We start from the raw sequence: 26,936 nt of genomic DNA on the forward strand, positions 1-26,936 counted from the left end.
TTTTTGGAAAAAGGCTGCAATGAAACAAAGAGTGAAAAATTTAAAGGGGTCTGAATACTTTCCGTACCCACTGTAGTCGTCATGGCAAATGACTGTTGTCATGGCAGCAAAACTTGGGCTCAGTCCTCATGATTCTCATCCTCTCCTCTTTGTTTGCGTGTGAAGAATCCCAGCTGATGAGAAGTGAGATAAAGATTAATATTCTGTCCCCAACATAATCATTCCTGAAGACAGTTTAAGGTAAATGAAACATGGAAATACCTTCCATAGTATAAAAATGATGAGGGCCAGTAGCAGTAAACCTCCTATGATGCTGCCAATCAGAATCCACAGCGAGATGGGAATAGCTCTGCCCTTTAGCACCTCCAGAACAGTCTACAAACAAATATGAATGAAAGAAGAGATTAGAGAAAGTAAACGCCCTTCCCATTCTGCTTCGGCTACAGTCTTCTTACCTCCCTCCAGACTGTTCCTGTGCCCAGAGTGATGAGGTTAGTCTCCTGAGCTGCAACGCGATAGGCACCTATGATCCTAACTGACTTATATTTGGCCTAGAAAAAGAGACACAGAGGTGACCACCAATATTTGTGTCATAGGACAGGAAAAGGTAGCCTGCAATGAGCATCTGCGTTTTGTTGTGTAACTTACTTGTCTGAAAAAATCATCATGAACTCTCCGGCTGACGCGAATGACGGCGGCCTGCCCTCTTAGAAGCTGATGGACTTCACACACAATCTCAGTGCACCATGATCTGCTGCAGTTCTAAACACAGATATCAACAAGTTCAAATATAGATATTGATGCTGCACAGTGTTAAGTAGCTGCTGTGCCGCCAGGGGCCTCACCAGTATGTCATTCTGCATCATGTCTTCAGGATGAAGGGAGCGTACATCTCTCTGTCTGGCCTTAAGCTGAGCCAGATCACTCAGCATGCTGCAGTTCACACCTGTGGCCTACGGGGCAATTTAAATATGTCAAATAAGATAAAAAAGAACGATACAAACACTCACACAGCAGCACAACTCACATTGTATGAGAAGACATTGGTGACGGTCATGAAGACTCTGTCTCCTGCAGCCACAGAGGGCAGATGCAGCCTCAACTCCAGATTACTCACGGAGTAACAGCCAAGGTTCTGCAGCTACAAACGCAAACAAAAAGTGCTCTAAGTTTACAATAACTTTCTGTTGCATTAACGTTTCTAAAATGAGCATGCAAGCTTTACCCTCAGGTGCGTGTAGAACTCTGGTCCAATTGACTCCGATACTGTCCGAGTGGGGTGGACCTCGTATCGGTTCAAATTAGAGTCACTGCGCACAAAAAACACATTAATACAAACATATTTTTAAGTAGCTAAAATATCAGATTGTTGAATAATACATACAGTATGCTGCACACACATACCTGCTAACAAACAAGTCAGGTTCATACTGAACAAAACTCTGCAGCTGAACACTGTTGTCCTCCAAAGTATCCTTTCTCTCCACACTGTCACTGTAAAAATAACCACAGGGGAAACTTAGTTTTTTTTCCGCATTAGACATTCAATCTCTTGTTGTGGAAATGATATTAAAAAAAGCTCATGTTTATTGAGGTTTTTAGTATTTGTGAAGTGTTTGCGTGGATTATGCAGAACTTGTTCCTTGTAGTGAACTACCTGGCAGCATAAAGCTTCATCTGCACTCGACTGTTCAGAGATGTGCAGCTGAACTCAAACTCCAACATGAAGTTAACCTGCAAACAAAAACAGAGAATGGAGAACCTGGAGGAAGTGAAGTACGAGTGGGCTGAGTGGAGAGAGTGATGAAGCTGTTTCCTCGGCATGGACGTACCTTTGACTGGGAGCGAAACACTGGATAGCTGACATTACACGAGTGGCTGTTGGCACTGAGTGCTGTACACTCAATCTTAAAGTGGACATCCTCCTGCAACAAAAGAAACAGAAATTGCGTGTTAGTTTGACGGTGTAGATTTGTGTAAATATGTAGGATGAGTTACACATGGTGCTGCATGTGTACATGTGTGTATTTTACCCTAATGCTGAGGCTGGAGAAGTGCAGGTTGCGTGAATAGTGCAGCGTCAGGCTGGTGTTGTAGGCGTTTTCCAGTCTGTTCTGAAGCTGCACCTCCACTGCCAGACGCCTACGAGGGCTGCGAATAACATAAGGCTTCTGTCTGTGGAGGAAACACAATGAAAACTCACTGAAACTTAACTGAGTAGATGTGTGATCTTGTCAAACTGCCGCAGAAAGGAAAAAGAGAACGAGAGTATTATCTCAAATCTGTACCTCGTCCCAGGGATGTCCATATGAGCCTGCAGCACCAGGTCTGTTGTACACACATCATCCTCACCACAGTCTTTAAAGAACTGGATCTGCAGAGGTACAAATGGAGAGGACAGCATGTTTGATGGAGAACAGATGAAGGAAATGTGGTGCGATTGAAAAAACTAGAAATGATAGCCACTCACAGATTTCTTGACAGTTGTTGGCCAGCCTTCATCCAACACTGGACCACTCTCTGTATTGTTGATCTTAAACCGCAGTGAGAAGCTAATTGGACGGATGTAATCTGCTGTGTCCTACAACAAAGTTTAAAGAAAATCACTTCATTTGTCTTGCTGCGTGTGTATGAATGATGGATATCAAGCTTGTATTTGATGTTTGTAGCAACGCTCACATAGACATGGAAGGGCAGTTTGTAGCAGAGAGTTTGTCCTGTGTGAACTTGGACTGCCAGCTGGGTCTGTCGGTGGGAGCTGTCGTCAAACAGCGCCCGCGCAGACAGCTTCCTGTCATCCAACATGGCCGACACCCACACATCTGAGGAGAGAGCAGTGTTGCATAATCCCCATTCTGTTTATTATGTCTGTCTGGCCAATGCACAACCCTCACAGACAGTTGTTAAAAGGAATAGAGAGGGTAAGAAATAAAGAGTTATACCGAAGCTGTTGCTGTGTGGGCCAGGGGAGCGGGACACCGTTGTGAAGCAGGCAGTGGCATTGAGACAGGCTGACTCTCTGCCACCCCTCTGGCAGGTCTTTTGAATGACGTTGATGGAGTGCGGCTGGAAGGACAGACTCACATTGATCTGGACAATGCTTCGAGAGCTGGGCACAGGAGAGACAGGGGATGATAAAACAGGGTTACATCCCAATGTTTAATGTATTGTGTACCTTCATTATCTCCCAGTGCTTTAAGCTATACAATTAAATTTGTTCTGGCAATGGCCTTTCCTCCCTCCCCAAATCTGCCTCTACCCACCTGAGCAGTACTGCACTGCCCTGTGCTCCCACTGCCAAGTCTATGAGCTCATCTCCATCCAAGTCCAACTGAGCACTCACACTACGGCCAAAATACTGCAGGGAGGGGGAAATCGATGACCCTGAAATACGCTAAGAACATACAAAAAATCTCTTTGATTGAATCTTGAAACACACCAGTGACAATGTTATTGTAGGCAACTGACAAGTACCTGCTTGTAATTGTGGATGACGTAAATACCATCTCCGTGGTAGACGTAGATGGCCCCCTTGTGCTCATCCTCCAGCGGGGCTCCCACCAGCAGGTCAGTGAAGCCGTCGTGGTTAAGGTCTGGAGCGGTTGCCAATGCGTAACCAAACCTGGCATCCTGGGACTTATCCTCTGACTTCAGAGTACCATTAGCTACAAACACCTCCTCCTTGGAGAAAACAAAGAGAGAGGAGGAATAAAAGTTGGAGGGTTTGGAGGTAACACACTGATTGCATCCATGAGGAGAAGAATGATCAGTGCCACTGCCGTCTTACCCCACTGAGGGTGTAGATGTAGACTCTGCCGGTCTCCTTGTTTCCTGACCCGAGGTACATTGGAGCTGCAACCAGAAGGACATCAGTGATGCCATCCTGGTCAATATCCATCCCACACACCTCACTGCCATAGTAAGATCCAATCTACAGAGAGGGACATTTCAGTTTACTGCCAATAGGTGGAGTCCTTGCTGTAATCTCTGACAAATGAGACTGCTGCCGTTTTCTGCTACAATGACTTAACAAAAGTGCCTGAAGAGAGACTCATGAGGAGAGAGCTTTACCTGTTCTCCATTAAGGGCCTGTACAATGTTGACATCGCCCTCGTTACTGAGTTCAAACAGGATGACTTTGCCTTTGTGCTTGAATCGAGGAGCTCCAGCTACATACAGCCTCTTCCAGTCACCAACTACCACAGATGATACTGTGTAACCTGGAAACACATGTAAATACACATCATCCAAAAATGCAACCTAATATATGCCCTAAGAGTTAAATAGTCGTACTGGTGTTGTTGAATGTGTTGACCATGAACTCATATGTTGTTGGCGTTTTATATTTGTTGTCAATGTTTGCATCATGTTACACTTTTATGCAGGTGAAAGTGTGGTCTGACTTTAGCCTACTCCAAGGGCGGTAGGTTTGTGAGTGCTGGTGGAAAGCGTTCTAACTTGTGATTTGAGAGTTTGCTCCAGAACAGGAGTTCATTCACAAGTTATGTTAAGATAAACAATAAGCAAACACATATTTTGAAAAGGATGACTTTGATGAATTTTTAAGCCTATTACATTGAAAAATGTTTCTGTTGTTTAGTAGCCAGCCGAGACTGGATTAGCAACCTTGCAAAATGGGTAACTGCCCCTCTGGACCCCAAAAGGCACCAGATTTACTGTTTGGCAATATATTAAATTTAATATATTTAGGTGTTGGACTATTTGAAAGTCAAGTTACCTTGGGATTTAGGAAATTGTAACAGACTATTCTCACGTCTCATGATATTTTACAAACAAAACAATAAATTGACTTTTTTTTAAACAATCTGCAGATTAATTGATACCGTATATATAATTGTCCTAAGTAACAAACTAACTTGTAGGTGGTGGATAATTTGGGACCCATTTGCGGGTTAATTCAGCCCTGCTGCTTTCTAAGTCTGTTCTAAGTTTCTAATGTCTGGGTTTTCCACCAACACCTGAATGCACCACCCTGGAAGAATCAGTCCAAGCAGCAAGGATCCTTTGTGTTCAGTTGTGTTTTATGTGGCTACCTAAATAAGCAGCATGATTTTTGAGCTCCAATGGAAACTCGCTTTCGAAAGCCTCTCTAGGCGGCATTATGCGTCCGTTGGTTCCTTCCTTCAACACTCCACCGTCCCAGTCGTAGGCGCCCACCATCCCGAACAGTATGCCATCCTGAGAAATGGAGAAGGCCATAAATGACACACAAACACATGCAATTCACACATAGATATGAGCAGCTACCAGACTTACATCCAGTGTGTGTGTGGAGAAGCCGATCTGAGACATCTCCATGTGGAATGAGCTCTCGTTGTTTCCCAGAGTGCCTGCAAGTGGACAGCGACAGCAAATCATTAGTAAGTATTCTCCATCACACGTTTTTGCTCATCCCTAGCCATCAGACACCTTCTTTCTTCCTTCCTTGCTCTCCCTCTCAGGACATGATCAAGATGGTATCATTAGCGCCTTCACTCACCGTGGCAGATAGGCCTCACCCTTTCCTCTCCTCTTGTCTCTTCCTCTCTGATTTCCTTTAACATTTAAGGGTGGCATCACTTTTATCCCCTTTCCTTTCATGTTCCCGCAACTATTGTGATAGCTGTGCACTCCCTCTACTTCTTTTGATTCTTTTGCTTTCACTGCAGGACTACTGATTATTATGTTCCATAAGCCTAATCCTCTGTCAATTTCTTGCACCCTCTTAAATTCCCTTTTCCACTTCTCTCATATTTTTGTATTTAATCCTTTCTCTTCTTTCTCAGACTTTACTTTTAGTTAATGTATCCTCACATTTGTGTCCCTTATATGGTTGGCTAATCAATCTAATGTATTTATCAAGCGAGTAGATTAATCGGACAGTGTAACTGTAAATCAGGGAGTTCATTACAAATCTTCAATATCATATGGGTGTTGTACATCTTAGTTGATGATATACACAAATTATAGTGACAGCACACAAAATACTGTATTTATATATACAAGAGCTAAATGTAAAAGTAGGTGAACTATTATATTATTATTTATTTGATTTGATTTTTATATATTATCACAACAAAAACCTTAAAACAGTGTTATATGTTTTACAAAAAGATGTTATGGACAATTGCCAAAAAACCCTCAAGGGCCTTATTATGTGGCAATCTCCATAGAAACAATTATATTATATGATAAACAAATTTCTTTTCATAAAATGATTTACAATTACATTTAAAACACAAACCCATATGGAAAATTCAAACAACTTAGGAGAAACAATTTAACGCTCTGTTTAAACTGTTCTTAAGAAACCTCAGTGAGTGCAGTGGGAAGACTGTTCCATATCTTTGACCCTCTGTATTATACACTAAACTGTGTTTGAGTCGTACAAGAGTTGGGAGGCCTAATAAGACCACTACTACGAGTCAGATACTGGTGAAATTCATTATTAAATAATAATTTAAAATAAATAACTTTTTTATAGAGCTATAAACAACTAAAGTAATTTGAAGTTGATTTACTCGAAAAACGCTAAGAATACTTGCCTGAGCAAACAATTTTTTGGAGGGATGTCTACGATTTACACAAAATATTATTCTTAAAGCTTGCTTCTGAAGTCGAAAAATATATTCTAGTTTTGTTGGGTGGGTGCTAGCCCAAGCAACATTACAGTGATTAATATATGGGCACAACATAATTGCAACTTTTTTGTTAATCGGATGCTGTGTTTTTCCTAGTATTCCAATTACTTTGGCTATTTTGTTTTACTTATGGCACTAATGTGAGGTTTCCAGGATAAAGAGTCATCTAGTATAACGCAGAGGAAACCAGCAGATCTAACATTATTAATGGAGATATTATCAATATGAATTTTCATTGAAGATTTAAATTTATCAGACTTAACACCGAAAAATATGTATAACTAAGTTTGTTGGACTTGAACCAAGTAGATAACTTGTCAAGTTCATGTATAGCTGTCATGCGAAGTAATTAACTGACAAACAGCTAGTACAGCACAGGCTAACGCCATCATCTGACACTACTAATAACTCATTTGGTCTGCAACCCCAGATATCTTTACAGCTAACCATGAATGACTTAAAGAACTACAACATCGCTGCTTTCTTTTATTATTATTATTTTTTTTTTTAAATCATTCAGCCAAAGCCTCCATTTTCTGTATCACAAACCTTCCAGAGTGAAGATGCGATCTCCCAGGGCATCAACAATGTCATTGAGCGCAGCTTCATCGGTCACATTGAAAAAGTACTTCTCTTCGGGGTCGCTGGCAATAGACTTGATCTCTTTGATGAACGTCTCTGGGTCCTGCTGCCGCCGGATGTAATGACCCAGAACCTGGAGGCCGGCGTTAGAGGAATAAAGAGGGGATTGGAAATAAAAAATAGAAAATGAGAAAATACAGTAAATCCATAAGCAGTTAACAAAAACTCTATAAAACATAACAAAACAGATTGAGCTAGAAGCTTGTTAAGGGGGTAAAAGCGGCGGAAACAGAGCACATGGACAGACTTTGGCATGTATCAGAGCAATCACTTCTCCATGTTTCTGAGGGACAGTGAGGAGAGAGAATGAGAGATATAGAAGTCTAAATGGGAAGAGAAGAGAATAACATCCCTAAGTCCAACACAACTACCCTGGAGCTGCAGGATTTAACTGTAAATAAAATGAAAAATAAACACACTTCATAGCTGCATTACTGCCTGTGTAATTTAATAGTAATTAAGCAATACCAAAGGCAACCAATTGAGTGGAAAACATAAGAACGGAGGAAACGGTAGCCTCCGGAGATTTGTAAATGAGGAGCGCAGACCTAGCTGCAAGGTGAAGAGATGACTGATGCAGAAGATATACTGTAGCTGGAGTGGCCCATGGCTTAACGCCTGAAGTACAAATGAGAAAATTCCAGAAAAGAAACCAAACCCAAGAATCTCCCCCTGTGACTCCAGCGGCCAAGCAAACTAAGGAAATCCTCTGTTTTCAGAGCGTAAGGGATGGAGAGGGGCGTAGTGTGTAAAGAGCCTACATATAAATGTGTACAATAAGATCTTATGAATTCCACTCATGGGGTCAACTGCTGTAGGCTTTGACATAGTAACAGACCGAGAAAGAGAAGAATAAATACAGAAAAGAGAATATCTTGTTAAAATATAAAGCACATTTTCAGATTTACGGGACTTGGACACACAATGGAATTTGACTATATAAATACAAGTGTAAATACTAACATTTCCCTGCATAAACTCCCCCATAAACATACATATAGCCCCTAACTTGCACTGATGTATAAAACACAGTCTGCAATGACTAAGCTCTTGTTTTGAAAGTCTGCCCTCCCCTGTGAGCCATTTTCAGTTAAAACACACACACGTACAAGTAGCCCTTACCTGTCATCACTTTGACTTTTTGGACAAGTACCCACAAAACCTACTTCATTCTTTCTTGTTTTCTTCATCCAATTTCTTTTTGCATTGAAGGCTGCTCCACCTTTACTCTGTCTCTGTCTGTCTGTTTTCTTCTCTCAAATTAAACTTTTGTTGACCTAACATTATGTTGTGCACATGTATGATAGAGTTGTCATATTGTGGATAATCCACACACCTCTTGTCGGTTGGCTAGAGCAACAGGAACAGAAACACTCTGTTTCTGAGAAGATGTTATTGTTGAATATTCTAAGGATGACAATGTCTGTCTGTCTGTTTCCCTGACGATCCTGTGACTTGTGTTCTAGTTACATTGCTCTATTATATATAGCTGTATTTGTGTATTTTAGTGAAATGACTGAACAACTGCTGGATTGCCGTGGCGTTTGGCACATTCATGGCGCCCTCAGGGTGAATAATCATTTTGGCAATTTCTAAACTTTTCATTTAGTGCTATCATCAGGTAAAATTTGTAATTTGTTCAATTCACCTGAAAAACGTATTGCTTGATTGACAGTTAATCTTCCGAACAATTTTTTTAGGTCCAATGGCATAGCTATGGGTGTGCCAGGGTGTGCCGGTGCCACCCATAGTGGTAGCTGGAACACCTAATTAGTAATTGGCACGCTCTGCTGCAAAAGATGTATCGGGCTTGTGCTTCATATACTGTATGTCGGCCATAGTTTCCGTTTTCCACCGCCGATGTAGAGCAGCGTTCAGCCTCTTCCCTAAACTTTGTCTCAGTCAGAGACCCAAACAAGGCTCTGTGTCTGTCAGAAGTTCTGAATGAGATAGGCTATTACCGTATCAGCAGAGCAACAACATAGGCAGACAAGAGAGCATGCAGATGGATATTGTGACTTGATTCTTGTAATATTATACCTTTTATTATTCTCAAAACATCACATCTCCTCCACATATCAGAGAACATAGATGGGATGAGTTATAATTTTAATGTGCAGAATGTTTTAAACATGAGCAGAAATTTTGCTGAAACACATCTGAGCTATTAAATCCCACGGTTTAATGTATCCACGAGGTGAATAAGTGCCACATGCACATTAAAGAGGTTTCTTCTCCACCGAATAACACAAAAGAGGGAAGAGTACATTATGCCCACATGTGCGCTGACTGAGACCAGAGATAATGAGAAACGTTCTACAGAAGAATAAATAGTTGAAAAGAAATGCAAAATGCCTGAGAACCTTACTACATTATATACCATTATAGTTTTATATTCTAGTTGTCACTTCAATTTCCTTTAGATAATTAAAGATATTTTCAACATAAATTGATGCAGAAAAGGTATAAATAGGTGCCTTAAAAATTCACAAGAATGCAAGAAATTAAGCGTTCAATACTCAAAATGTTCTGGGGGATGACCCCCTGATCCCCTAATCATATGTCTCCCCACAAATGCAAACAAAACCTATGACTGTGTGTTGCCAGGTCAGGAGTGATTAGGCTAAATAGTTTTCCATCTAAATAACATCTACCAAATGGGCAGCTGAGATGAAGGTCTATTGCTACATTTCTCTATATTTCTATAGTGGGGGTCTTCCATGTTGGCTCATGTTCTCTTCTTCTGTGGTCCCAGTGGAGTCTGGAGGTTGCCCAGCTTTTTTGGTCAAAAAGGGAGGGGTCTTCTGAAAACAGTCATGTCCCTAAAGTCTGTCTGCCCCTCTGACTTGAAAGCCATGCCACCACTAAGTCTGTTTCTTTGTGTTGAGGGGTTCGGGTGGTGCTGGAAAGAAAGAGTTTTTGTTCCCACTCAGCTATTTTAGTAGACCCAAGGGGTTCATTTGGTAATTTGGAGACGTTGTTTTTTTGGGGGGGAGTGGTGGTGGTATTGTGTGGTTACCACTTTCACACAATGTGTGAGGTCAGGGATGCTCTACATACCCCACTGATAATGTAGGTTAGTTGTTTGTGTGTTTCTCACAATAGTTTTACTCTTGTGATTGTAGAAAGCCCCGTCGAACCAACATGTTGAGCATCACAAGACACTACAACTCACCCAGAAATTCCGATTATTTTAAATTAAAGACATCAAGACATGAGGAGATTTACTCACAGCAATGGCGTATCTAGTGATGTTTCTGTCTATGCACTCGTCCAGAGCGTCTTGTAGCTCCTCCCCGTCATGTGACTCGCCATCTGTCACTACGATCATCACCTTGGTAGCGCCATCCCTTGCTCCACGCTCAGCACTAAATGCCTCTGTGCTACAAGGAGGAGAAGAATAAGACAACCTTAGATGAAAAAAGTTGCTAAATTTTAAAATCCAACTGACTTGAATCGAGACAAAGAATACAAGCACAAAATAGAATGAAAATAGATGTAAAGTACACGGAGTGAAAGCGCCAAAGGGTAGCCTACGAGGGAGTATCAGTCACTTGGTTTCCTAAAATCTCAAATAAACATCCCCTATAAGATAATGTACAATTTCAAATGCTTCACTCAGAAAATGAATAGCCGGTCAAACACAGAGAGATTGGATTTGAGTTCCTTCCTATCAAGTCAGATATATAAATGGTCCAAATCACAACCGGAATTTTCCACAACTATATTAGTCATACTGACACACATACATTAGCTGCCACTTGACTCTTGGTCATCGTGCAGTGTGCATGTGTCATTGCACACAGCGACTGCATCTGTGCATTCCCATCCTGTTGGGCCATGATACAGAGAGGAAACCTAAATGACAAACACACACGAACAGATCCAGGCCACACCCTGTTTGTCTGCAAGAAACCTGTTTTCAGTGGGACCTGATTCAAGTGTTGATTAGTGTTGGTAAGCCTCAGACCAACACACACACACACACACAGTGAGCTGGGAAGAGTAGTCACTGCAAGTGAACTCAGTCATTTTCAGGCCTAACTCCAGCCCTTGTCTAAATATAACATTGTGGTCACCCGCAAGAAACGCGGAGTTAAAAACAACCGTTTCCCTATGCAGTCTGCAAATTACATATGGTGCAGTGGAGAAGAGAAAAGAGAAGAAAGGAGTGAAAGACAAATAATGAGGAAAAATAGATGAGTGGAAGACTGGATAAAATGATAAATGAAAGATGGGAAACAGGAAAACAAGTATGTTAGAATAAAGAACTACATAATAGGTAGAGGGAAAAAAAAACTAATGAAGGTAATTGTAAGGGAAAGAAAAGTGTTGGAAAACCAAATTAAAAGAAGGATAAAAGACCACAAAATGAAGCCAAATATAACAACTGAGAAGTGCAAATCCTGCTCTCATGTGGTATTAAGATTGTGTGATATACAGTGAAATAAAACTGGTGAAAAGAGAAACTAGAGTTGTGAAAGTGTAAGGAAAGCTGTGGAGGAGAGCAGAGGGAAAAACAAGACTGACATAAATAGGTAAGAAGGGTAGGAAGAATAAAAAAGGAAGAGAGGGAAGCACAAAAAACAATATGATGAAAGGAACAAGGAGATGACAAATCAAGAAGGGGAGATGAAAGGGGTGAGAAAGTGAGTGGAGCTAATTGGGAGGCCTGGTTGTATTTACAAGCCATTTTATGGAGTCACAGCAGTGTGGTAATGACACAGCGCAGTGGTCTGTGTGTGTACTTTTGTGTGGGAGTGTGTGGGTGAGCGGGAGCGTCTCAGACGGGTGGAGCAATGTAAAAATCATTGGCTAATCCAATTGTAGAAGTTGTTTGATGTTCATGTATTATTCTGTCAACTACTTTACATGCAAACTTTCCTCTGGCACTCCCTTACCATCATTTACACACCAACATCACATTGTAAGCAGGCTCAAAGCAACTTAGCCTATAGTTTCTTTCCCTACACACGTTTAGGCTATTGCTTGGCTATGGGGAGCTACATTTGCTCAAAGTTTTCCTTTTGAAAATGTGTTAAATTATTTTTAAAGCTGGTACCAAGTCCTTTCAAATGATTAGTTGGGAAATACACAATTTTGCTTTCTTGCCATTATTTAGCATCTAGATTCATATAGATGCAGATTGATACTACTAGTTTACCATAAAGAACAAGGGAAACAGCTTGGCTGGTACTTAAACACCTGGCTCTGTCTAATTGTTAACAAATGTTCCTATACCAGAACCCTAAAGTTTCTAGATGGAGACAGTCACAGAAGACAGAGTAACGGGAGGAAAACTCAACAGATAGCAGTCACTTATACGTCGGTCTTAAGGTTTACAAGTTTACTAGTAAACGCAACATTTTGTCCCGTCTGTTGTTTTTCAGACAACAGCAGTGACCAGTGCTGGTTGGTGCTAGTAGCGTCTGTTAGCTGTTAGCTTCTCTAGGACGCACCGGTGCTAATGTCCTCGCATCTGCTGCAATGCTGTTTATCTGGAGATGATTTAATTTTGCGTTCCATGACCCATTCTATCTGTAAAGCCGTACCTGTATTGAATCTCTCCTCTGCTCTCTCTCCTCTTACTCCGCGCCCGGCCTCACAGCGGCCCGGTCCACACTTCTGACATTTGTCCACAGTTTTAATTTTTTATTAACACAGCTGTATATTATTAATATAAGGCACCGTACCCCCCCGACCGCTCAGGGCGCTGGTTCAGCCGGCAGCCCACTCACTCTGACATCTCTCCATGTATAGTGCATGTATAGGTCCTGAGCATGTGTGTATTTCAGGCCTGTGTGTGAGTACTAACAAAAGTGTGTACACAGAGTGTAGTGCAGTAATTTCCCCACTGGGGACAAATAAACAAATTATCTTATCTTATCTTAAAAATGCAGCGCAGTGAAGATACAGACGTTTCATACACACGACGTGTGTATCCGCCATTCGACCCGTGCTGGACCCGTTCATAATAAGTCAGCCGTCTCTCTGTGAGTAGCGTCCATCACACTCCCTCTTGCAGTTATAAATAGCCTATGTGACGATAAAATTTGTTTTGGTTAAAATCAACAAATAATCGTGAGAATAATCGCGATCAAAATTTTGATCAAAATAATCGTGATTATCATTTTGGCCATGATCGTGCAGCCCTACTTCAAATCTCACGATACATGGCCCCGTTCATGCGTCCTTTAACACAGATCAGTTTTCCTGTCCCCTTTGTAGAAAAACAGCCCCAAAGCATGATAATTCCTCCCCCATGCTTCACAGTAGGTATGGTGTTCTTGGGATGCAGCTCTGCATTCTTCTTCCTTCAAACACGATAAATTGAGTTTTATCTGACCACATGATATTCTCCCAATCCTCTTTTGGATCATCCATATGCTCTCTGGAAAAATTCAGATGGGCCTGGACATGTACTGGCTTAAGCAGGGGGACACACGCCTGGCACTGCAGGATTTGAGTCCCTCTCTGCGTTGTGTGTTACTGTTGGTAGTCTTTGTTGCTTTGGTCCCAGCTCTCTGCAGGTCATTCATCAGGTCCCTTTGTGTAGTTCTGGGATTTTTGCACACCGTTCTCATGATCATTTTGACCCCAAGGGATGAGATCTTGCGTGGAGCCCCAGATCGAGGGAGATTATCACTGGTCTTGTATGTCTTCCATTTTCTTACAATTGTTCCCACAGTTGATTTATTCACACCAACCTGCTTGCCTATTGGAGATTCACTCCTCCCAGCCTGTGCAGGTCTACAATTTTCTTTCTGGTGTCCTTTGACAGCTCTTTGGTTTTGGCCATGGTTGAGTTTGGAGTCTGACAGTTTGAGACTGTGGACAGGTGTCTTTTATACAGATAACAAGTTTAAACAGGTGCCATTAATACAAGTGTTGGACAGAAGAGCTTCTTAAAGAAGAAGTTACAGGTCTGTGAGAGACAGAAATCTTGCTTGTTTGTGGGTGACCAAATACTTATTTTACACCATAATTTCCAAATAAATTCTTTAAAAATCTTACAATGTGATTTCCTAGATTTTCGTTTCTCATTTTGTCTCTCATAGTTAAAGTGTACCTATGATGAATTACCACTGAAGTCCCACTGTATGTATGTGAATTTGAGTGTATGGTGTGTCCGTGTGTGTATTTTTACAGCTGTACTACTTGGCTGACCAGGCTTGGTCAGGCTGTGCCACACCTGCAGCTGCGCTGAGCCAGCAGCCAACTAGTCCAGCTCAGCTAATCTGACTGTTTTTTTAGCCTGTCACTTTCCTGCCGAGCGCCAGCTCTGCTATCTGTCCATCTGTGTGTGTGTGTGTGTGTGTGTGTGTGTGTGTGTGTGTGTGTGTGTGTGTGTGTGTAAGAGAGCAGGAGTACGTGCTGTATATTTGTTATATACAACCCCGGCTTGATTTCTTTACTCTGACACACACACAAGAGAAGTTTCATATTTTTATTTTTCTGTCATGATTAAAGAGGAGTCTACTAATGTGTGTTTAACATCTGTCAAAGTGGGAATTAGTGACATTGAAAGGTAAAGCACAGAGAGAGTGTGTAGTAGTTTGGATTTTGGGTCACTGGTGTTTCAATGCCACAGTTACACTTTTTTTACTGGCTCCATTTTCCAGTCACTGCTTTTCAACTACCTTTTAAATGTTTCTCCTAAACTTCTCCATCTTTTACCTTTAAATGTAGCAGAACACAGGAGCTCACCAATTACCTGTGTGTGTGTGTGTGTGTGTGTGTGTGTGTGTGTGTGTGTGTGTGTGTGTGTGTGTGTGTGTGTGTGTGTGTGTGTGTGTGTGTGTGTGTGTGTGTGTGTGTGTGTGTGTGTGTGTGTGTGTGTGTGTGTGTGTATATGTGGAACTCCTCTCCAAGACACACACATCCCAAAAAGGAACCTGTGGCCACACATCGGGTCTGGGTGTGGTGCTCTGTGTGGGTATGACTTTAATAAAGCAGGAATTTTCTTTTGAAAAGGAAAATATATTTTAAGACGTAGAGATTTTCACTTAGTTGCTGACCCTCAACCTATAGAGCTGTTTCTTTAGACTTGGGTTACCAGCTTAAATACCACCAACATGCTTTTTATAAAGGTCATGAAGGTAAGATGAAACCGGGCAACAATACAGTTAAAAGAGAGTATTTTAAAGACGGTTATCATTTATAAATCTCTGCTAAGGAACTTGGACATGCTCCAAAAAAAAAACTTCAGTTAAAACGTTCTTTAAACCTGCATTAATTGATAGTTTTGACCAGTTGGGGGCAGCATGACAGACTGTTAACACAACACTAAGCAAACAGTTGCTTATTTACTCATCCAGCCAATGCAAAGCAACATAATCATTAATTTAGACAACAACTAGTTTACCATGGATTGTATACTCATTGCTTGGTTTACATTAAAATAGCGTTGAAATTGTTAAGGATGTTTTCGTCTTAAAGTTTGACTCTCACTGTGTGTTTTGATTTTATCATAGTTCATTGGAACATTTTGGTCACCATTAACTGTCTTGTTCTGCGCTATGTCAACTAATCTAGCTAGCTAACGCTAGCGATAGCTGTTAACTGTTAAAGGCTGCCGATTTTCGAGCTGAAAAGGTGAGGTGAAAGATGCTAAAGAGTTGAGAGTTTGCCTCCTTTAATTCTGTGAGTTAATGTCATCCTTAGGTAAAATCTAAATATTAGTTGGAGCAGGTTTATATTCTTAATTTGTAATCTAATCCTTGTCTTTGACATTTTGCTGTTAATCAAAAGTAGCCAGATGGGATTACACTGGAGCATATTATTCAAAAGAAAAGACAAGAAAAAATTGACCTGATTGTCATTATAACTACAAATTATACAGTGATATATTTAGAGAGAAAAACCTAAGAATGTTATACCAAAATCTAAACAGCCAGACAGTTTCCAGTTAGCCAGCCGAATCTACAGTATGTTTCAGTACAAAGAACATCAACCAGTAGAAGTGAATGACAGGCCTACCAGGCCGTGTGGATGGCGTATGCAGTGCGCGTCTCTCGTCCCTCCTGTCTGTTGATGTTCTTGGCGGCCTCCACCACCTCCTGCGTAGTCTGGTAGTCCTTCAGAGACCACTCGTGGACTGCTACCTCACCATACTGCAGTATACCAACCTGAATGTGACCACACACACACACACACACACACACACACACACACACAAACAAGTATTTCAACAATGCCATATGTCCATGGTTGTGTTGGCACATATGGTTGTGGAAAGCAACTTGGACTCTTGTTTCTGGGGGGAACTATCTCTTTAAGTACCAATCCTGTTCTTAAAGCAAACAGTGAACTTGGGGAATTTTTGAATTCATTCAAAAACCAGAGGTATTTCCTCTTCACCTCACATTGCCTGCTACCCCTTACCCTCCCTTTTCAAAAACCCAAACCCCCTCTCACTCCTCTTGTTATTTAGCTCAGAATCACATTCCCAGATCCCCCCCCCTCAGACTTTCCTCCTAAACCCCAAGCTAGCTCAGCTCACGTCCCTTTACATTACTAAAGCATTTCATTCTAGTCCTTATTTGCCAAACTGGATCTTTGCATGTGTCACTCTGTGCATGTTTTCACTCAAGGGACTAGCTTGTCTTACTCTTCTGGGCTACAGCTAAGGAGTTCCAGAGATTTAAGTGGGAGACTCACTCCAATTCAAACCCAAAGTTTCCATTACTAATGTAAATAATATGTGTAGGCAGTGCAAATACACATCAACTTGCACTGTTACCTGCATCTGGTCCAAGCTGATATGGAACTTGCTGAGGATGTTGCTGAGGAAGTTTTGGACCTCGTACCAGGGGTAGATACTGTTGGAGCCATCCAGCACGATCACAATGTCCATGTATGTGGAGCACCCTGTCACATGTGTGGGTTAAAAAAGATTTGGTTGGCTAAATCAGGCCTGTGCAGCATGTTTCTCTGCCTATTTGTGTGTGTGTGAGTGTGTGTGTGTGCGTGTGGGCCAGGTTTAGCTACAATTGTGGGGACCAAAAACTGTGAATACAGTATACTTATGGGGACCTGACAGCTTTGTGGGGACAAAATGCTGGTCCCCTTAACGTTAAAGGGCTTTTTGAGGACTAAGACTTGGTTTTAGGAGTAGGGTTAGAGTTAGGTTATGGTTAGGGTTAGGGTGAGGGTTAAGGTTAGGCATTTAGGTTTGATGGTTAAGGTTAGGGTAAGGGGCTAGGGAATGCATTATGTTAATGACTGGTCCCCACAAAGATAGCCAGACACGACTGTGTGTGCGTGTGTGTGCGTGTTTGCTTGTGTGCGTGCGTGTGTGTGTGTGTGTGTTTGTGTGTGTGTGTGTGTGGCTGCGTGCGCAGGCACGTGTGTGTGTGTGTGTGTGCGTGCGTGTTTACTTTGCGCTGTTGGGGCAATGGTCCCTCTTGGTTCTAGGTCATCGCTGACAGAGGCACAGATGCCAGTGCTGAACATAGACGTACCACACTCTTGAGACCACAGAGGGGCACATGCCTGCCAAACACACATCAGCATCTGGCTTACAGGTGAAGCAATTTTAAGAGCACCTACAGTCAATGAAATCAATTTACATTTTCAAGTGTTCCGCTCAGTTGTGTAGGTGTTTTTGGGGGTTTGTTATCAAAGGGTTTGAACACAAGTGTGGTCGGATGACTGAATAAACAGAAGAAAAGACCAAACGAGGCCTGAAGGGGAACAAAAAAAAACAAGTCATAAGAGGGAATAAGTCATGGAAAAACTACAATAGTGTGGTTTGGTGGGACCGAACATTGAGGGCGAGGCAGAGAAAGAGAGACTATTGTTGACATGTTGGCAGTCACTGCTGTCATAAGTGGTTTAACAGAGCTGGAACACAGAGCAATTTAAATCTGATTGCGCTAAATGTAGGGGGTTGAATGTGGGTTGGGGGCATCATATAAAAATATTTCTGTCTTCAAAGCATGCCGTTTATTTGGCTTTTATACCAAGAGGGAGGAATAGATTAAGGGGGAAAGTGCAGAAAGAGGAGATAAAAGGGAAACTCGTGCATTCAGCAGAGAGACAAAAGAGAAAGACCAAAAACCGAGTGAAATGGGGGGAGAATGAGAGAAAGAGAAACATCCTGGTTTTGCTCGCCCTGTCATTATGGACGGGCTTCTCCTCAGGCACACAGACAGGCAGAGAAAAAGGGATGGAGAGAGAGGAAGGAGAAAAGCAAGAGAGGTGCTATGGCTTTTGGTAGGTCTGTCATTAACAAAGGGCCGGAGACGCATTCCGATCCTGTTATAGACCTGACCACTGGGGTTAAGATAAACACACACACACACACACACACACACACAAAAACACACAATAAATGGGCTAAGCTGGATGGCGTTCGTGAACTGTACACGACTCCACACCCGGAGCAGCAGTTAAAACCTGGCAGACACCAAAACACGCAAGCACACTTGCTTAACACGCACACACACACACACACACAAACACAGTAACTAACATACAAATACACATACAAAACACATACACTATTATTTGCTGGCCCAGGCACAAGTGTGTTGCTCTGCAAATCAGAAGCCTTAAAACTGGAGAAATTGGAGAGCAACAGCGAGATGTGTTTATCACAGTTGAAGACTTGAAATATGACATTGAGTTAGACTTAAAGGAGAATTCAGGTCGATTTCAAGACATAGCTCTGTTGTTTGTAAATTTGAAGTGCTGTCAGTAGCAAGAAATCAGTCTTGCTCACACCGTGTTAACCTCCTGCTACAGTTTGCACCCAGGACGCTGAAACAGGGCAGGTTTTAAATGGGCTTTTTAGCCTCTTCTCATGTTCAGAATGTCATTACAAGTGCCTAACCATGTGAATTCACAACTGGCACAAGCAAAGTAATTACAGTATTATGCCTATGCATTGAATGCATTTTCTCAGTTCAGTTTATGTGTAAATGTGCATATAAATCTCCAAAAACGTATTCAGAGTGGTGGATCAGTAAACCGCACATGGTCACATCTAAGGTCAAATAAAAACACACCAACGGAGATGATTCATTAAAAGTTACAGTATGTCAAACAAACACAACCTGGTCTCACCACATCCCTTTAGGCTCCCACACATGACACAAATACCACGTAGCAAAACATATTGTTTCCCAGTTTTGAAACTACATACCAGGAAGCCATCAGGTGAGTCTGGAGTGAGCGTCATTCCCAAGTGAGAATTCCTCAGGTTTTTAGAAACGTTCCGCAGAGCAATCTCACCTGAGATAGATAGAGTTTATTGTAGCATCTGGGTAACACATCAGGGAGAGTTTGTTTAGTAAAGGATATTGTTTCTCTCACCTAGGTTCACTTTGCTGCAGTTTGAGTACTTCTCCTCTCCTATGACGCATTTGTACACATCTCCTTTCCTGTTGTTGGGCGGGCCGTCCCAGGGAGCACCGACCAGCATCCTTCAACAGAATGAAACAGTCAGTCATTAATCATCAAAACGTCATTGTACATCCTCTTCTTGTAAGAATTTATGATAGTTTAATTATTTGTTTCTCTTTCAACACACGCACACACACATGCACAAACGCACACACACACTTACGATTTTTCTCCCTCTGATTCATGTTGCAAAACAGAGAAGCCAAACAGAGCCTCCTCTGGTCCGGTAAAGATTCGTGGATTCTTTACATCTATATTGAAACACTGACACAATCCTGAAAGACATGCAGACAAGACATAACAGAAAAGATTTATTACACAGATGACCTAAAGACAACACTTTTTTTATTGTCATTCCCTTAACCTCCAAACCCCAAAGGCAGGTGGGTCAGTCATCACAAACTCACGCCGCACAGCCAAACTTTGTTCAGTCTCACAGAACTTTATGTTAAACAAGAATTCATGCCAATTTTAATATTAATCTTGATCGCTATAAATCTGCGTATACTTTCGATTGAAAAAAAACGGAATCGGTAAAGGCAACACGGAGTAGCTACATATTTTCTTTTAATTAAATGGTGAAGTCATAAAATAACATGTCCTAGGTTTGAATACTTCACTCAGTGTGAACATAAAATAGCTTAAATAAAAGAGCTGGAACAAGCTCACGCACAATATAGATGTGGTACTGACAGACAATGTGTAATAAGATGATTTTTCCAACCTTTAAGTAACATAAATGAAAATAATTCAATTCAAAATCCTTTCTTTGTCTCTCAAGGGACTATTCGTATGACAGAATGACAAATGTGTTAGAAAGTTATGCACATGGATTAATAGCAGCAATATCTAGCACAGATCAGAGCGTAAAAGGTCAAAACGTGCGCTTTTGGCCAAAAGTTAGATGAGAGGATTGATATCTGTCTGTTAAATATGGAGCTATAGCCAAATGTTTGCTATCTTAGCTTAGCATAAAGAATGGAAACGGGGGAAACAGCTAGCCTTGCTCTGTCCAAAGGTAATAAAATCTGCCAACCAACACATCTGAAGCATCTCAAAATAACATGTTATATCTCATCTGTTTAACATGTACAAAAGAAGTGTAAAAATCACAAATCACCATCTAAGTGCCGGTCTACTTTTTAGTAAATTTCATATTTATTGAAAAACGTGAGCATAGTTTATCAATCTTCACATCTAACCAGAAAAGCAAAAAAGTCAAAAGTGCTTTTCCCAATATTCTAAACTTATGTACAGAGTACATATCCAAATCAGACATTATAAATTATTATTATAAATGTTAGCCGTTAAAATGAAATCATGTAAAACAGGAAGCTAAAAACTGTGTGTAAACAACTGTACATCTACAGTTCAAAGTCAGATTATTATTTCCCCTGTTGGAATTGGGAGAGGGGATTCGAGGGAGGGAGAAGGGGGATTGAAAACGATGGATAAACATATTGACCAAAGGCAACCTTTGAGGAAAAAGGGAGTTCAGTTTGAGGGGAAAGAGGGAGAGGAAAGGGGAGAGAAGAGGCAAGGCAGGGAAGGGTGTGGGTTAGAAAAACGATGGAGTATAGTAAGTCTCCTGTTGTGACACACAAGCCTGCCCTTCATACAAGAGAGAGAGAGAGAGAGAGAGAAGACAGAGACAGTCAGACAGTTCACATTCACGTTGTGAACATTTAGGTGTAAACTGATGCCCGAAAACATGTTGCAACTGGCAAAATGAAAGGCACACAGCTTGTTTGTTCACAGTCTGAAGGGGAAAGTCTAAATATGGTTTTCCAACACCAGAAAAAATACATAAAGGTAGATTAATACAGTCCTACATAGATTATATGTGTCCTGCTTTGTTAATTAAAGTGAAACTGAATGAACAAATGACCTTTTAATGAATGACCATTCCTAATAAATAGGATGAGAACTTTTGTTAGCCACATTGCAGATCTTCACATTTATAAATTGAATTATTATGAGTTGTGTATCCAGGTATTTAAAGTTTAGTTATTAAAATTAAACAAGTCGCACAAGTCTTCTCCATAGTTGTTAGTTACCTTGCCTACATGAGGTCTGAGGTTGTCTCTGGTTTCTGCCCTAAAGTCCGTCAATAAGATCTTTTGAAAGAAACGTAAACAACCGTGACTATTAAATACACAACTGTTTTTTTTCATTAAGGTTTTGACCAAATAAAACACATATTTTTAATGGATAACAAAATTAAGAGTCTACAGCCATACTAACGGTCTGTGGGGCGTTAGTGTGGTTTTGAGCTAAATGCTTAGCATGCTAAAGTGCTCACAATGACAATGCTAACATGGTGATGTTTAGCAGGTATACTATCTTAGTTTAATGGTTAGCATGCTCACATTTGGACTAAACCCAAAGTACAGATAAGTTCAATGGGAATGTCATTAACCAAAGATGATGATATTAGATGAAGTCAGGGGATCACAAAAGTCACTACAATTCATCTTGAGGTGGACATGAATGTGTGCACAAAATATGGCAATCCAGCCAAAAGTTATTGAGACATTTATCTTAAAACCACAAATGTCAATGTCATGGTGGCACTAGAGGAAAGTTCAGGTTCATATCAAGTAGACCCTTTGTTTGGTTCATACTTGGATTAAACTCTGTAATAATTGTATAAAAAATGCACACTGTACAGACCGATAACAATGAATCTACATTATTTTCCCGTTTCAGCTAAATCTGACAGGAAATAAACTCTCCTCATTATTTCCTTCAGATAAATTACTGAGAAACATTATGTTGTATTTTTTTGTTAGAGAGTATGCTACTCTTGACAGTTGGTATTTAAGTTGTCCCATTTATGCATTGACTAGATGTAACTAAATGTAGCAACGGAAAACAGGGAGTGTTGGCTGTGTTTTGCAAAATGGGATTATTTAAATACATTTGAGTTGACATGTAATTAAGCAGCATCCTGGGGCATCTCCAGTAACTCTTCTACTGTATTAGTCAGTGATTCCACTGGATGAAGGTAGTCCATATGGGGAAAAAGAGCAGAACACTGCTGCTGTGATTATACACCAGCTACTCACACACTTGTATACAGATACTTCCCACATATACACACAGACACACACACAGACAATTACCTTGGACCGGTCAACCAGAGGTTGATTCCACATGGATTTGAGAGAGAAACTAGATCTGTTCGCTGTTTCTCTTCCATCTCTGCTGCTGCCTTTCTCACATACTGATGTTTCTTCCCGCGATTTCATTTCTCTTCTATTCAGATGTTTTTTATTGTAACGTCATTGCATTTTCAGCCAAGTTTCTTCTTTTCTCTGTACCCTGATTTACACAGTGGATAGCTACTGGATGGTTTTTTAAAGTCATGCTAGCAAAGTAAAATACCTCAACATATATTTGATGGATTGCCATAAACTTATGATAACTTTAGTCATCTGTTTACTATCTTAGAACCATGATCAGGTCAAAATTTGAATTTGTCAAATACTTGAATAAATTCACAAACAACTGCAATCAAAATGACATCCTCATTTAATGTTAATTTGCAGAGCATCAGAATCAGAATCAGCTTTATATGCCAGGTAGAAGGACACATATGAGGAATTTTCCCTTGGATGCTAAACGGAGATGGTGAACACAGTAAACACTGTACTTGCTTTACATCTACATGTTAGGACTGTCATTGAGCGCAAGTTAACAGGCTAAAATTTGCATTAACTCAAAGCACCACTGTGCCTACAGTATGTAAACAGAGCCTCACAGAGATGCTAGTGCAGCTGTAGACATCTTGTTTCTGCTTATCTTGCAGATCAAAATGAGCTTCAAATATTTCAACAACCAAACCTCTGGTGACTTTGATGAGATTTCTCCATCTCCAGGCCCTCTGATTCTACACAGATGTTTAATACACTTCACCTATTGGAACATGCATAGGCAAGGACAGAGTAATCCCTAATACTAAATCTTCCAGAATGAATACAAATCATTTTATTCAGCTGTGTTGTAACAAGTTATCCTCTCATTTTCTCTCCCACCACTGCTTTTATACACAGTGTAGTAAAATGTTTCGGTCTCTTCTTGTGGCACCATCACCCACTCTCTCCGATTCCAAATTGCTTTCCACAACAAACCAGGGCTCCGATAACAACCCGCTACTGATTTTCTCTTTTCTCTCCTCTCTCATGAACCATAAATTGCTCTTTTTTACCCTCTCTCCTAATACTTACAGACACACACACACACACACACACACACACACACACACACACTCTGTAACTCTACCACAAGGCTCCCTCCCTTCTTAACACACAGAACTGTACCATCATTCCCTGTCCTTCCCTCCCTCCTCTGGTTCTATTTTCATTGGGGTTTATATATGACACTGTACCGCAGCCTGTCTGACCACCCATCGCCATGACAACTGACGGCAAACATTTATCAAGCCAAACTGGGTCCATATTCCCTCAACCACACATTCAGCTATGGGCGCTACTGCTGCTGGATCTGTATGGCTGTGATTGTGCAGTAGGCTTTGTTTACATGTGTGTGCACAGAAACTGAACTTGACACTACAATACTTGGAAAACTATAGAGATATGCTAGCACTTATAGCCGTATACAGAGACATAGATGTATGTTGTTTTAATTGGACTAACATATTCAAGTTTCCCTTTCTCCTTGTCTGTTTCTCTGTGTCTTTGATTTACATCCCTGACTCCAAGCACCTCTGTGAAATGCTAGACTGTCTGTTTCTATCATCTCTATTTAACTGACTCAATGATTCCCATGCATCCCCCTCCTATACTTCTTCTCACCCCCTTTTAACAGATTTTCTCTCCATTATCTCGTTTGTGTTCTGTTCTCATCTTTGTCACCCTCTCCTGGGGAATGGGGGTGGAAGAAGAGGGGGAGTAGTAATGAATGTCAGCAAATAATGGGAAAGTAAAAAAAACACAAGAAGATAGCTGGAAGAATAATAGCAACAATTTATGAATGACTAACACACACTCGCAAGCACACCTGTGTTTAACATCTCAGTAAAGCATAACAGAGTGTTACAGGCATGGGATGCCTGCTGTCCACATCAAGGGAGCTCTGCTGAAATCATTAACGTTACACACACTCACTCATCTACGTACTCCTGTATGACACACGCACACGCTAGCAAACAAACACATGCAGGAACACTTAAACTTAGATCACATAAGCTATAGTACAATTTAAATGAAAGGTTGCACAGAAAAAAAGGAACAGATTTTTTCTGTACATGCGTGATTTAAACTGATAATGGAGTGCAATGTGTAAAACCTAACCACAGGCAACATTTGGCTGCTGGCATGTGTAAAAAAGTGTGTGTGTGTGTGTGTGTGTGTGTGTGTGTGTGTGTGTGTGTGAGAGAGAGAGAGAGATTTAGAGCAGGTAAAATCTTAACATTTTGCGTCATGGCTGCATGCTATGATTGAACCATGCTGTTAAACCTCTGCTTATCAGCTGCATAAACACTTGGTAGACAACAATGTTCTTTTTCTTGCTGGTGAGCAGGAATGGCTCAATGAGGTGTATGAGGCTGCTTTGCCAGAACCAACATGAGTACATGAAGGGAGCTGATGTTCATGCTCCATGGAGAAAACACACATGGCATTGATGCCTTATTAGGGGAACTTTAGACATCAAGTCTAAGTTACGGATATGGCTGATATGGCCGGTGGGGTCAAGTTACACAGCTGCCAGGGTCAGAAGGTGTCAGCTAAAAGAGGAGACGTAAAAACCAGCAAACCTTTGGCAGAGGATACATGCAAATATCTGTGATCGCTCCAAACATCTTCTGGTGGCTGGAGGCCTCCAGCAAGAATGAAATACTTCCTCACTATTGACATAGTCACTGATAGATTTACACAAGGATCATACTTTGAACATTACTTTGTTGGACTCATGCACGACTTCCTATACCTTTGATCTGTTTGGCAAATGCAGTTTGGCCATATGTTTTAATATACCTGCTTCTCTCCTCTCCTGCACACAATCATGTTAGGAATGTCTTCATGGTCAGTCACTTACTGTCACACAGAATTAAGCTCTTTGGGATTCAGGGAGGCACGTGTGACACAATCATTCACATATGTTGTCTGTTAAAGTGCAAACGTTGTAGAGGTTAATGACCATATCACCTAGAGAGACCGTGCTAGAGGACAGGAGAGCCACTGGGAAAGGAAGAGGCATCAATCACGGATAAGAGCTCAACTTTAGTTCTCCAAAGTTGCCCCCCCCCCCATCTTATCTTAAAAAAATAACACGTGTTAAAACGTGGGACTTCTAAACCAAATTATTATTTAAAAATGAATATAAAGTGTTTCTTACCTTTGAGAAGGAGGATGAACTCCAGGCGTAACAGGTAATTACGCAGCTCCATTTATAAAATCGAATGAAAGCAGAGTCTCTATAGCCTAGTTCTCTTACTGTTCCCTGTTTACAAAGTGGTGTTTCCTGAGCTGTTGGAAATTAATGCATCGGGGTCCACCACAAACACATAAACACACACGCTTTAGCTCTCTCTTTCCCCAAGAGATGCGTAAAATCCGGTCAAACGGTGCTGCAGTGGCATGTCTGCTGTGCGTGTGGGGGCTCGTTCCCAAAAGCAGTCTCGAGTTGTTTAATATAGATGAAAATAAAAATAAAAAAAACTCTACTCGAGAATTCCTGGTCGGGATTTTTTGCGTTTCCTAAAGTCCCTGTGGGAATATTTGGCACCACAGGAGAAACTTTTATTATAAGCGCACGAAAAGCTCTCTATGATAAAGAGAAAAAAAACGTAATTGACACCTCAGTGACCCATGTTTTGGGCATGAAAATGTCACACCTGTCCCAGTCAACAAAAGGCCGCAGTTCAGACTGATTAAACCATTACTAATGTGTAACACCTTCCCAAACAGTCTTCCCAGCACCGCGCTTAATCCCTCTTAACTCCGGAGCGCGTCTTTGAAGATCAAGCTCTCCTGTAGACAGAAACTTTGCTCATCAAGCCAAAAGTTTAAGATGAGGCTTCTCAGATAACTTCTTATCCATGATTATCTCTGCGGATTTTTCACATTGATAGCAAATCTCTTGTTTGCCGGGAGTTTCTTTCGAGGTTATGTGCCTCTCTTGACGGATTTCTTTCACTTTGAAATGAAAGAGCGCATTTATCCTCAGAGCTCCCCTCCCTCCCACCAGTCCTCTCCACGCAACTGGTTCACATTGACAAAC

At 41.1% G+C, this 26,936-nt stretch overlaps 1 protein-coding gene across 1 annotated transcript in view; it reads right to left on the bottom strand.

Moving 5' to 3' along the window:
* Nucleotides 1-26,936, bottom strand: part of itga10 (integrin, alpha 10) — a 27,432-nt gene extending 496 nt beyond the window's left edge. The window contains exons 1-30 of the mRNA XM_034875012.1: nucleotides 26,052-26,936; nucleotides 19,855-19,966; nucleotides 19,602-19,711; nucleotides 19,432-19,520; nucleotides 17,663-17,777; nucleotides 17,026-17,153; nucleotides 16,263-16,411; nucleotides 10,516-10,666; nucleotides 7,191-7,356; nucleotides 5,278-5,351; nucleotides 5,055-5,199; nucleotides 4,072-4,220; nucleotides 3,788-3,931; nucleotides 3,475-3,681; nucleotides 3,264-3,394; nucleotides 2,943-3,109; nucleotides 2,680-2,822; nucleotides 2,471-2,581; nucleotides 2,289-2,374; nucleotides 2,034-2,175; nucleotides 1,833-1,925; nucleotides 1,658-1,734; nucleotides 1,405-1,494; nucleotides 1,226-1,310; nucleotides 1,028-1,141; nucleotides 846-953; nucleotides 649-762; nucleotides 456-551; nucleotides 262-375; nucleotides 76-173 (exon numbers count right to left, since the gene is read on the bottom strand). Coding sequence (XP_034730903.1) covers nucleotides 120-173; nucleotides 262-375; nucleotides 456-551; nucleotides 649-762; nucleotides 846-953; nucleotides 1,028-1,141; nucleotides 1,226-1,310; nucleotides 1,405-1,494; nucleotides 1,658-1,734; nucleotides 1,833-1,925; nucleotides 2,034-2,175; nucleotides 2,289-2,374; nucleotides 2,471-2,581; nucleotides 2,680-2,822; nucleotides 2,943-3,109; nucleotides 3,264-3,394; nucleotides 3,475-3,681; nucleotides 3,788-3,931; nucleotides 4,072-4,220; nucleotides 5,055-5,199; nucleotides 5,278-5,351; nucleotides 7,191-7,356; nucleotides 10,516-10,666; nucleotides 16,263-16,411; nucleotides 17,026-17,153; nucleotides 17,663-17,777; nucleotides 19,432-19,520; nucleotides 19,602-19,711; nucleotides 19,855-19,966; nucleotides 26,052-26,103 — 3,516 coding nt within the window. The 5' untranslated portion in view covers nucleotides 26,104-26,936 and the 3' untranslated portion in view covers nucleotides 76-119. The remainder of the gene's footprint in view (nucleotides 1-75; nucleotides 174-261; nucleotides 376-455; nucleotides 552-648; nucleotides 763-845; nucleotides 954-1,027; nucleotides 1,142-1,225; nucleotides 1,311-1,404; nucleotides 1,495-1,657; nucleotides 1,735-1,832; nucleotides 1,926-2,033; nucleotides 2,176-2,288; nucleotides 2,375-2,470; nucleotides 2,582-2,679; nucleotides 2,823-2,942; nucleotides 3,110-3,263; nucleotides 3,395-3,474; nucleotides 3,682-3,787; nucleotides 3,932-4,071; nucleotides 4,221-5,054; nucleotides 5,200-5,277; nucleotides 5,352-7,190; nucleotides 7,357-10,515; nucleotides 10,667-16,262; nucleotides 16,412-17,025; nucleotides 17,154-17,662; nucleotides 17,778-19,431; nucleotides 19,521-19,601; nucleotides 19,712-19,854; nucleotides 19,967-26,051) is intronic.

The sequence above is a fragment of the Etheostoma cragini genome, chromosome 6, assembly GCF_013103735.1.
Source record: "Etheostoma cragini isolate CJK2018 chromosome 6, CSU_Ecrag_1.0, whole genome shotgun sequence".
Lineage (NCBI taxonomy): Eukaryota > Metazoa > Chordata > Actinopteri > Perciformes > Percidae > Etheostoma > Etheostoma cragini.